The 12,581-nt window shown below is 49.0% G+C and overlaps 1 protein-coding gene across 1 annotated transcript in view; it reads left to right on the top strand.

The window, feature by feature from the left end:
• The window catches only part of AUNIP (aurora kinase A and ninein interacting protein), a 167,687-nt gene extending 160,951 nt beyond the window's left edge, over positions 1-6,736 (top strand). Inside the window, exon 4 of the mRNA XM_069622747.1 lies at positions 3,105-6,736. Coding sequence (XP_069478848.1) covers positions 3,105-4,276 — 1,172 coding nt within the window. The 3' untranslated portion in view covers positions 4,277-6,736. The remainder of the gene's footprint in view (positions 1-3,104) is intronic.
• Positions 6,737-12,581: the final 5,845 nt, after the last annotated feature.

Here is a 12,581-nt window from a genome sequence, read left to right as displayed (position 1 = left end):
TGGACATAAATGCATGTTATCAGAAACTGAGTGTGAGCGTTGAGTTGTAGCACGTCCCACACATGGTAATAGGCGTGTGAGTCGTGGTTGGAGAAGAGTTTTTTTCGTAGCACTTGCACGCCCAAATTCCATCAATTTTGTCCGAGTCTCTAGCATGGGCGGCATTCTGGTGGTTAATGTGTAGGGAGTCATGCAATTGGCCACACAGTTAGGAGATGAAGAAAAAAGATATATAAATAAATAAAAAGTAGCAGAAAAGATAATACCTTGGACCAGGACCTCGCGACCCGCAAACAGTACTTATAGTACTTGCCGAGTGCGCGCGCGGGTGCGCTGTGACGTGGGCTAATAAGGGCCAAGCAAAGCGGGCTTGGCGGGGGGCGTGGTCAAGGGCGTCACAGTCCTCTGTTGCTTTCCTTTGGACCAGGCAGGTTGGGTGTTACAAAGGACGTCTTCCGTGTGAAAGCAGGGCAAATCCACAAGTGATGCAGCAGCTGACGATCCACGAATGATGCAGCAGCTGATAAAAAACGCTCCCAGTCTTGAAATGCTATCCGTAATTACAACGTGGACGCCAAATGGATCAATGAAGTCTTCTCCATCATTCAGGCATGGATGGCCACACATGGCCTCTGCCTGAATGATAAGACCGAACTGCTGCTTGTCGGCTCACCCAATACCATCCGTAAACTCTGTCCCGGTTACACCAGCTTTACCATTGACGGTAGCACCATACCCATCGCCAAAAGTGTAAAAACCCTCGGTTTCTATTTAGACATGAATACCAACTTAGCCAAACAAATCAATATGACTGCCTCAGCCACTGCCTACACTGGTAAATTAATTAGGGCGTGCAGACCATTGATCTCCCCCAACAACTGCCTCACTTTAGCCAGAGCACTCATTCAATCCAAACTGGACTACTGTAATAGCCTCTATGTAGGTGCCAATAAAACAGTAATCAATAAGTTGCAAGTCTTACAAAATAACGCACTCCGTGCAGCCCTAAATCTTCCCAGAAGAGAACATATCTCTGCTACAAGAATTGCATGCAAATGCCTCTCCAGCCAACAAAAAATAGACTTAAAAACCATATGCCTTACATACAAAGCTCTTAACCACCTAGCCCCGCCCTATCTCACTAACAAATTTACATTAAGACAGAACACTAGAACCACTAGATCGTCTAACACACTACAACTGACGGTGCCCAAATACTCCCTCAAAAGAGCTGGTGGATCCAGCTTCCCAGCTCTGGCCTCACAACTTTGGAGGCCAGAGTACTAGAACCATTCCACTGGATATCAAATCCACACCTACCTTCCAACCCTTCAGAACTAAGGTCATCACCTGGTTACTCCACAAATAACCAACCATGTATGTATGCATACCCAATGTTCAAATGCTTCTTATTGTGTTTGCCTATTATTATCTATGCACTAACTGCCTTCTTGTCAACCTTTAAATGCCACATTACTGTTGTACTATTGTTCCCTACTGTTGCCTGTAACCAGATGCTCAAAGCGCACATATACCCCTGGGTCAAGAGCGCTATACAAATAAACAAAAAAACAAGGTGCTTGGTCTAAAGAGAATGTAATGTTGGCTCGTTGTCTCGCTTGGGGTAATGGCTAGAAGCTTTGGTCTTTTTATCTCCTGGTTAAGCAGGCAGCCAATGCATCTTTATTCTACTGTAATGATGTTCATGGCTTATCATGGCACAGCACGAAATAGGTTGTGGCCCCTTTAGGCCTGTTGAATGGTTGCTTTACTGCCTCTCGGTGAGCTCGGGTGATGGGACAGTTGGGCTACTAGAAGTTGCTGAACATGATAGCAGGTTTCCTAGGTTTGTACTGTAGCTAACTTTCTGTAGTTCAGTTTAGGCAGCAGTCACCAAGAAAATGGTACCTAAGCGAATATCTTTGGTCTTACGCTTTGGTCAGACGGGCCAATCTATTTAATTAACCCATCAATGCTGCATTTCCTATGTTTCTTATTTGTTGTTGTCAGAATGATGTTAAGCCTTATGGTTGGCTATTGTGATCTATTGACATACTCCTGCTATACACGAGGTAGGAGCATTTTTGATGGCTTGCACCACATTTCTGCCAATATGACTATTGCTTCCAAACTGGGACGTTGATCTTTCCTTTTTTGTATGTGCTCATTGGTCAGTACCCATTGAGTAGAAAGGGTGGAGAGTACATGACCGTGTGCAGTCCCAGCATTAATCACTTAGAGCTGCACTCTCGAACACATTTGGTATGTTTCACTTCCACTCTTTCAACATCTTTGCCTTCATTTTGCTTAGTTAAAGATTTACAGAACACTTGGGGGCCTGATTCAGTGTGTTCCAATGGGATTGTGCCTTTATAATAGGCTTCTGTGAAATTTCTGGGCACCAGCTCTGTTCGTTTTTGCTCTTCACAGTAAGGTTAGCCTTTTATCCACATTACCCACCTTGGCTCCTGAACACCCATTGCCTTAGCAGGGCTCGCAAAAACTACTAGCCCACTTGCAGTGGCCAGGAGATTTATGAAGAGCAAGTACCATTTGCGTTGTACTCTACCTTGCTGCCGAGTATGGGGGTGTTTGAAACTTTTATGTGAGATTTACTGCAAACAACCTTTCAGTAAATGGCACATTTTGCATTGCTGACCTTTGAGTGGCAGCATTGCACCAAATATAAAGTTTGCTTATGTTTCTACGCACCATTTTTTTTTAAAACACTGGTAAATATTTTGTCACCTGTCCCCATGGGGCAAGTGCATTTTATCTTGGGTAAAGTATGTGAACTAAGTAACTCGCCCTGCAGATCTTGTAGGATCTTTACGAATTTACAAGGCCCCATTAGTTTAAACATACTTAACAATCCACCCACTCCCCCTTTTCACTGGGTTCTTTACTATACAGCTTTTGGGAGTAGGCAAGTACTTGTGGGAGGTTGTCTCTGCTTTTGTATGTTTGATGGGGGAGGGGGCGTGAGGGATCGTTGGACATCAGCATTTTACAATATCTTTCAGTTGTGTTAGGATTCAGCCATTCTGCTACGCCACGTCTTACAACATAACTTATTTAACTTATGTTTTTCTCTTCCTTTTCAGTACAAGTGCTGGATAATCCGGAAACTGCCTTCAACAAAAGAAAGCAAACTGCAAACCCGTTGACCTCTACCAAGAAGAGCAGGGCTACAGAGCCTTGTCCAGCTCTGCAGCAGGGTGATGACTGGTCAGACTTAAAACCACAAGAAAATCTGCTGTGTGAGCCACTCACTGAGGCCAGCCCTAATGTTCTCAATGCTGTTTCTGAATCCAGCACCAAGTCTGTTACCCCACAAACTAGTGATGCTCCCATTAAGGCTGAGTGTTTGCCGTCAGAGGACTCTTCTCTACTTGGAGAGTCAAAGGGTAATTTGCAGTGCAGTGGACACCTTAAGACCATGCAATCCTTACCTTTTTATAATCTTAACCAGCCAACTACAAGAGACTTCAGTGGCTTTACTTTGCACGAGACCCCTAGAGCAAGTCTCCATGCATGTACTTCACCTTCAGATCAAGTGGGAAAAACTGAGACTCAAATAGACTTCACACAGGATTCTGAGGGCAACATGGTTCTTGCTCATAGGACAGAATACAATGCATGTCATCCTCTGCAGAAGAATCGAGCAGAGTGTTGGCAATATGGGGGTGCTTCTGCAACTACCATCACGAAAGAGAATCGAACCACTAAAGGCTGCACTAATAAATGTTTAGCCAAAGCTCCTGAAAGAAAAACCCTGCAATATTGTGAGCCATGTGAAAACTATTTGTCAAATACCCAGAATTTGGTTCCTGCTGAAATCTCGAGTACTAAAGCAAATTGCATGTGTCTGGTAAAGTGCATTCAGGATAAGCAAAAGCTGCATGATGCAAAGTCTTTGCATCTTGGTCACTTGGCCTCTGGACTGGCGGTCGGTAGCCCCAACAAAGGTACACGCATATCTCCAGTGAAAAAGGATACTGGCCCAGGCCTGGTAGACATTCATTTGGGTACACCAAGGCACCTTTCCAGCAGGCTTCCGAAGGACCACTTGAAAACCAGTGTACAAAGAACTCCGTTGGGTGACAAAACTAATGAAATAAAGGAAGTAAAACGGGACCACCGAGAGTCTAGCTGCAGGTCTATCTTTAGCAGTACTTTGTACTCCGATTCGGGAAACTGTTCTCCGGTTGTGGAGCCTCTTCCTGGTATGCTCTTCACACAGGATTCGGAAGGCAACACTGTAATTAAGCATTGATGATATTTGTGGGTGTGTTTAACATGGTATCACTATTGTGTAGAGAATTAATGAATGGATGAAAGATGCACTTTGAGTTTCTCCACTCCTTGGTGGTCCATGTTGGTGACGACGAAAGGGCAGTTATTTATTCTGTTGGGGTGCATCCCAAAAGACTAAAGCATTTTACCTGTTGTGTTCCGAGAGGTAGAGCCAGTAGGGGCAAGTGGAGACAGATTGGTGCCACGGAAAATAAATGTTCACTTGCTAAAATGTGATTTTTAAGAACTATTCGGTTTGAGCAGTGCTTGATGTCTCTTTTTACATCGTACACTTAAAATGGTTAAAGCCGGCTTGGCATTGCAACACACTTCACTCAACACACCATTTTCACTCTAAAGGGAGATCCTGAGAACCTATGCAAACCCCTATTAAGAATTAATTTTAATTTACTTTTGCAAGAAATAAACCTACGTTCAACTTGCAAATGTCATACAGTTCATGGAATGGACACATTTAATCCTGCACCTTCAATTGTTTGACATGCAAATTGAGTCATCTTTAATATCCTAAGCCTCCAATTAGTATTGCACAAACTCAAAATCTTTGGTTTTAGATTTTATATAAATACAGCCCTTGATGAGCACTGTACCGTCTGCTTTTACCATAAAACGAAGGGAAAGTGCCTCTCAAAATAAAACGCTGACTAGCATCTTTAAAAATGCTTAGTTTAACATGCATGAATAAGTGGGTGCATACAAGTTTGGGGTTCAAGAAAGACCTCTGTAATAAAGTTAATTACCCTGCACAAATTACTAACGTTGTAAATTGGTATAACTTTTACTTAAACATAGAGGGCACACTTCAGTCCTATCTGGAGCACCTATGAGTGTCTAAGGGTAGCCATGGCTTTGTTCCAAAAATGTTTTTTTTTTTCTTCATTATTTCAGCCTCTTTCCAGGCATAATGTACTTACTGTTTAGGCAGCTGCGTGAAATTATCTCTGTACAACTGTACCCTAAATAAAGCATTTTTGCATTTTTCAATGTCCTGAAAGATATTGGAAATCCTTCTAAAATCCTGGGGATAACAGATCCAAGATTTACTAAGGGTAGAAACCGAACAGTGGAGCCAAAGTGTGACCACCATAACTTCATGAAACCTCGTAAGGTAGAAATTCCCCATATTGTATGCATTAGATTGTGTATTATTTTGATGAATAAGGGAACACTTTGCTGTCTCAATGGCATAATGGCATTGCCGTCCATTCTCCATATAATGAAATTTCAGTTGGTGTGCCACAATCGTAATATTTTGTTTCAGATGCAGGTATTCAAAGAGTTGGATGCATTTTGTATTCTGATGGCCACTGTCATTCCATTCATCCGAAGTGTAATGGAGGTCTGCATGAGTTGAGCAGGTGAAGCTATTAGCTTCAGTGAATATTGTGCTTAAATCAACAACAAAAAAGGCTAGATAACGAGGGGATTAGTGTTCATTTTGGCAAGCTGCAGAAATTGGTTGTTGTCTTTATATGGCCTGTGTGCAGAGATATTCAAGTTTGCGCTATGAAATGGGGTGGGGACCGGAAATTGCTCAATTGCTTTTGTCGATTTATACAAAAAGTACAATAAATCAAAAGCACTAGCTCACTCCACAGAACTGGTTCATAAACTCACACTAGACATGAAAGAAATAGTATACGACCAATTCTGAAAGCTCCTTTTGGTATTTTGGTACGAGTGCAATTTAGCCGTGATTGTTCCTCCAAGATAACTGCCATTTTCTTTCCAATAATAGTTTTACCTTCTGACTATGTTTCTATGCAGTTGTTGATATTCGTCTCTAAAACTCTTATATAGTAAGCACAATGGTTTAATAAAGGGGTCCAAGGTATACAGCAATTTTGCTTTTAGTCGTTTGCTAAAGTTCCCGGCTGCCTAACTTTAAGGTCAAAGGCCACAACGTGGTATAGTGTGATAGTGCAGTAACATTTCAAAGTACTTAATTGACTTGAGGTACTTAATTTTGCTTCTCTCCAGCACCATCATCTTAATCTTTATAGTGTTAACCTGTTGAAGGCCTTCAGGACATGGATGTGCATTCTAAAAGGTTGTCTCTTTTACTTTTAGGGCAGTGTGCGTCATTTCCTGTGGCGAGGGACAGATGTGCGAAGACCCTCGCACAAAACCTATTTTTGTAGGGGGTTTTGGATTTGGTGGTGTTACTCAAAAGGTTAATTTGCCCAGTTTTGTTAACGTGTGTTGACTGGATTTAACAGTTCCTTTTATTAGGCTACCTTGATTGGAATAAACATGGCTTCAAATGTGGAATGACCTCACCCAAAACCAACATGTCTTGCATAACCTCTGAACGCTGTTTAATCATAGTCAAAATAATCTGATACAAACACGGGTGTGAGATTGTTACTTTGGGATGCGCCTGACTTCCAGGGCCATGCATTAAAGTCTGTACCAAACATTTCTGTAATTTAGTATTTTTATTCCTCTCTGCCTGTTCCAGCCGCGCACTACCTTCACTGGTGCATCCTATTTGTGCATCGCAATGCATACTTAAATAGTTCTCAACACTCGCAATCCTTTCCCAACTTTGGTTTATTTCTCATCCAACCAATAGATTACGCCACAGAATCCACTAGATGTCGTGCTAATTCAGTCAAAGCTGTGCACAAAACATTTCCCTGCTTTCCGGAAAATGCAGTGGTTTGAACAATTAAAGTGCAATTGTTTCATTGTAAACAGCAGCCATCCCGTGTAGCACGATCTTGAATTAGCACCCCTCTCCGGCTTGCGGCTTCTGAATGGCACCTACATTTGATATTCTAAAACACTTAAGTATCTTTTTGGATGATTAAAAAATACAAAGCAAGTTTGCCAGCGTCTGCTGGTTAGAATTAAATAATCCCTCGGATAAGTGCCTTCTTTATGAAATTATTGGCGTGTCCTAATTAAGCATGAATTAACCTAATCCAGTGTCTCAATTTAATGCAGTTTAATTTTTATATTCTGCTCTACATATTGAACATTCGCAAGTCCAGAGATGGATCTCTGTCTAAATCGAGCCAGTGTTTATGAACTTTAACCATAAAAGAAACACTTCAGTTGCAATTGAGTGGGTGGGGGTCTGTAGTATCTCACCAATACTGCCATTGCATACCAAAGGATCACTACTTTTATACGTTTTTATTTTTGCCTGCTTAAAACGAGGAAGCCAAGAAGTAGATAGACGAATGTGATGGAAATCATTGGAAGATTTCCCTTTATGGATTTACCCATGCATGTGAGCATTAATCTGTGTTGGGAGGATCTGCATGGGGGGGAAAAGCAGAAGTACCCTTCAAGAGAAGCCGATTTTATGCCAAAAGAAGCCGATGGGTTTCGAAATTGAATGAAAATAAAAGCAGTAGCTTCTTTTTCAGCCCCTCTGCCACTGGCTTTGCTGGGTCTTTGTCTCTCTATCACCTGGTACGTTTCTCCTGATTGTTGGGGGCTCCGGTAAGTTGCTTCTTTGCCGATTGCTCCCTCTGGCCAGATCGTGTCTGCTGTTCTTGTTGGGTTGTAATTTAGCGCATTCTCCAGCATGGGGTCTGGCATGGATTCACATGCTCATGAATATTCCCCGTCGTCAGGCTGGGAATCCTCGGTAAAGAAAAAACCAGTATCAGTTTCGTTTCTGATCTGTCTTTCGTAGTAATAACCAATCACTGGTCTCTGCGTCATACTGACCACAGCCAATGACTGCCCTCTACCTAAGCACCGCCTCTGGCAGCCATCTTCAGATTTTTACCGCACGTTCATGTGTTGGGATCCTCGTGCTATTGCTCTCGAGCGTTAGTGCTATTTTTTTCACGTTTTTTCTCAAAAACTTCGTTTTTTCGGTCAAAAGAGCCTCAAGCTCCACCGACTCTCCATCCGATCAACGGGGACCCGTTTCGGATTCGTCTGCGCCCCTCAAGGGTGAAGATTTCGTCGAGCTACGCTTTTGGAGGACTCCAGAAGTTTCTCAGGGCCGGCCATGGCCCAGGAGAAGGGAAGCTCGACGCCCGAAAGCTGTTCAGGGTCTGCCCTGGATGCCAGCTGCAGAACGTCTTCAAGGAGGACGACCACTCTTTTTGTCTTTACTGCCTACATGAGGACAAGACGCACGTGGAGAAGAACTGTGCGTTTTGCGGCAACATGTCTGAGCGGACCATGAAGGACCGCCATCAACGTCTCGCCAACTGGCTAGAAGGGAAGAGCCCGTCCGGCGAGAAGAAGAGGAAGAAATCCGAGCGGTCTTCTAAGACCTTTGAGGACGCCCCGGCGACGGGGGTCCAACATAAGGCCAAGCACCGCGAGTCCGCTGGCACCGGGAGCGCCGAACGGTCGGGCTCTACGGGCGCCAGGCAGGGCGCACCCTCAACCACGAGCCAACGCTCTGGGTCGGGTAAGAGGAAGGCCGAGCACCCGGCGAAGCTCCTGGAGAGGCCCGGTCGAGCTCGAAGGCGGAGGGGGAGCGAGGCAGTGTCCCCCCCCCCCCCCTCCAGGATAAGGCGGTGAGCGCACCTAAGGTGGTGAAGGCCTTAATCCATCCGGCCAAGCCCTCTATCGAAACTGTCGCGGCGGCCCTGGCTCAGCCTGTGGAGGCTACACCAGTGGTGGCGACCTCGGGGCTCAGAGTCTCCCTGCCACCTCGGAGGGAGTCCTCTTTTGTGCCCATCGATAGGACCCCCGTGAAATCCCCCGTGGGGAAGAAAAAGGGGGGGGGCAGGGCGTCGTCGTAGATTCGGCCTCAACCTCGCAGGAGGAGCTGGTCGAGGTCTTAAGCCACGGCCTCGGCGTGGAAGAAGACCGGCCCGTCGGGATGGATCCCGACGCAGGTGACGACAACATCGTCGAGCGTACCGACGGGGCCCCTGATCGCCCGTCGGATTCCCCTCTGCTAGCGCCGCGAGACAACTCGGCGGCCATTTTGTTGGCTATACAGTCCTTATGCTCTGAGATAAGGACGAGACTACCGTTGCCGACGGAACCTCTCCCGTCGGGGGACCCAGAACCGGGACTTTCTGGTGTTCCCCCTACCAAGAAAAGAAGGATCCTCCCTCCACCTCCTTTTCAGCCGTCGCGCCCCTTCCAGCCCTCCTCCCCGTCCACCCGAGGGGATGATACGGGGACTGACACGGCAGCGACGGGTACGGACGACGAGGTATACGACGAGGATGTACCGTCGTCGCCTCCCACCAGGGCTTCTCCGCCCGACGAGATTGGATGGTTCCACTCAATGATCGCCAGGGCATCCAAGCTTTTCCAACTCTGCCCTGAGGAGAAGAAGGAAGGTTTCCTTTATCAGCGGCGCGAGGCCAAGAGGAAGACGGTCCTCGCGGTCCCTCTATTGGACGACATTTGGGATGAGGGCCTCACCCTCCTCAAGAACCCGTCCACGACGCCAGCTAGAAGAGACCGGTACGAGAAAAAGTACCGGGTCCCGGACACGGCCCCCCTGTGCCTCCGGGCGCAGCCTACCCCGGACTCCGTCGTCTCCGCGGCGGCCAGGAAAAAAGCGGGGGGGGGGTGCGGCCTCCACATCGACTTCCCCACCGGACGGCGAGGGAAAGAAATTGGACGCTATGGGACGCAGAGTCATCTCGTCTGCAGCGACGACGATTAAAGCTGCCAACGCCTTGGCTATTGTGGCCCGATACGACAGGGAGCTCTGGTACAAACTGGCTCCCCTGCTGGACTTCTTGCCGGACGACAAGAGGGCAGAGGCCCTGGAGATCCTGCAGGAAGGTGAGGTGGCTTCGGACCACGCCATTACCGTTGCGACGGACATCGCCGACACTGGGTTCCGCCAGTTGGGCAACGGCGTTTGCCTTAGGCGGCGTGGATGGCTCAAGGCTACGGACTTCCGTCAAGACGTTCAGACCAGAGTCCTGGACATGCCCTTCGATGGGAACAACCTGTTTGGGAAAACGGTGGACGATTCCCTTCAGGCCATTAAAGCGGACATCGAGACGGCCCGGGCCCTTGGAGTTCTGCAACTACGACGGACGCCCTTTCGGAGCAGCGGAGGCAAGGGCGCCTCCAAAGGTTCCGGCGGCGGTTTCTCCTCCTACCGTCAAGCGGCCCGCTCGTCATCTCAGGAGGCCTACAGAGGACGAGGCAAGCCTGGCGGACCCCGCCGTCGCCAAGGACAAGGCGCTAAAGCCTCGTCGAAGCAGGATTGAACCGGCCGGGGGGTCGGGCCCCCACCGAAGCACCCCGGTGGGAGGCCGGCTGGCGAGCTTCGTCAGCGTGTGGGAGTCCATCTCCACCGACCGTTGGGTGCTGGACGCCTTGGCCCGGGGCCACGCGCTCGAGTTTCAAAGAAAGTGTCCGCGCGTCCCCCCCGTGGCCAGGAAAGAACTTCACGTCCCTCAACTTCTCCGGGAGGTGAAGGCGATGCTCAAGAAGGGCGCCATCGAACTCGTCCCAAAGAGGCTTCGGGGCTCCGGAGTCTACTCTAGATACTTCCTTGGGAAGAAGACGGGGGGATGGCGCCCCATCCTGGACCTGCGACGTCTGAACAAGTTCATCAAGGCGCAAAAGTTCCGGATGGTCACCCTCCAGCACGTCCTGGGTCAGCTGGAGGAAGGAGACTTCCTGTCGTCGTTGGATTTGGAGGATGCCTACTTCCATATTCCCATCTTGAAGGGGCACCGAAAATTCCTCAGGTTTGTGGTCCAAGGGCGGCATTACCAGTTCAAAGCCCTCCCCTTCGGTCTACGGTCGGCACCCAGGGTGTTCACCAAGTGCCTCGCACCGGTGGCGGCTCAGCTGCGCCGCAAAGGGATCCACGTCTACCCCTACCTGGACGACTGGCTCATCCGAGCCAAGACAAGGGAGCTCGCTGTGGTCCACACGGCAAGGACCGTCCAACTTCTCACGGACCTGGGATTCTCCGTGAACTACGCCAAATCCCACCTGGTACCCGCGCAAGACACTCTGTTTCTGGGAGCGAGGCTCAACACAGTGTCCCTTCGGGCCTCCCCGTCGGAGGAGAGGACCAGGACCATCCTGGGCAAGGTGCAGCGGATGTTGGTGGCCGACGCGGCCAAGGTGAGGTCCATCAAGTCCCTCCTCGGAATGATGTCTTCCTGCATCTACCTCATTCCCATGTGCAGGTTCCGGATGCGCCCGTTGCAGGAGTTCCTGGACGCGCGCTGGATCCAAACGACGGGCAACTTCGAGGAAAGGATCACACTCGACGAGAGTTTCCGACGAGCGATCCGGTGGTGGGGCACCCGCGCGCATCTGACGGCGGGCATGGACTTCCAGACCCCAGCCCACCAGGAGACAGTGACCACGGATGCCTCCTTGGAAGGGTGGGGAGCGCACACCGAAAATCTGCACGCAAGGGGCCTTTGGCTCCCGACGGAGAAATCCTTACATATCAACGTCCTGGAGCTCCATGCAGTGTTTTGGGCCCTCAGGTCCTTCCTTCCGTCCCTCAAGGACAAGGTGGTGAGGATCTTCACCGACAACACCACCACCATGTTTTACATCAGAAAACAGGGCGGAACCAGGTCCCCAGCACTGTCCAAGGAGGCGCAGGACCTGTGGCATTGGGCAGTCGCCCAGGGGATGTTTCTGGTGCCGTTTCATCTGGCAGGGATAAAAAACACCATCGCCGACTCACTCAGCAGGGAGCTGCGCTCGTGCCACGAGTGGGAACTACGGCAAGATCTAGTGGATCGCCTCTTCCGACGGTGGGGCACACCCCAGATCGACCTGTTCGCCAGCAGGCTTCCCCAGGCGAGGAGCATGGGCGATGCTTTCTCGTTCCCCTGGGAGGGCCTGTTCCTCTACGCGTTCCCTCCTTTGCCACTGCTAATCCGGCTTGTCAACCAGCTCAAGAGGTCACGGTGCAGGATGATCCTCGGCGCACCTGCGTGGCCGAGGCAGATATGGTTCCCAGACCTTCTGGACTTGTCAGCGTCCCCGCCAATCAAGCTGCCGGTGGACGCGGATCTGCTCTCCAGGGAAGGAGGCGCCATCCTCCACCACAACCCGAAATCGCTGAACTTGCAGGCCTGACTCCTGCAGCGCTAGAGTTTGGAGGATACGATATACCGGCCGACTGCAGAGAGGTTCTTGCAAAGGCCAGGGCGTCCTCGACTCTTAAATGCTACGGTCACAAATGGAAGAGGTTCTCTGTCTGGTGCCACGCACAGAAGATTAACCCTCTACGGATTACGGCTCCCCAAGTTCTGCCGTACCTGCTGACGCTGGCCAAAGCTGGACTGGCACACGCGTCCATCAAGATTCATCTTGCTGCGATCTCCCGA

Source organism: Ambystoma mexicanum, chromosome 11 (assembly GCF_040938575.1).
Source record: "Ambystoma mexicanum isolate Mex_15411 chromosome 11, UKY_AmexF1_1, whole genome shotgun sequence".
Classification (NCBI taxonomy): Eukaryota; Metazoa; Chordata; class Amphibia; order Caudata; family Ambystomatidae; genus Ambystoma; species Ambystoma mexicanum.
This window is presented reverse-complemented; position numbering and strand designations above follow the sequence as displayed.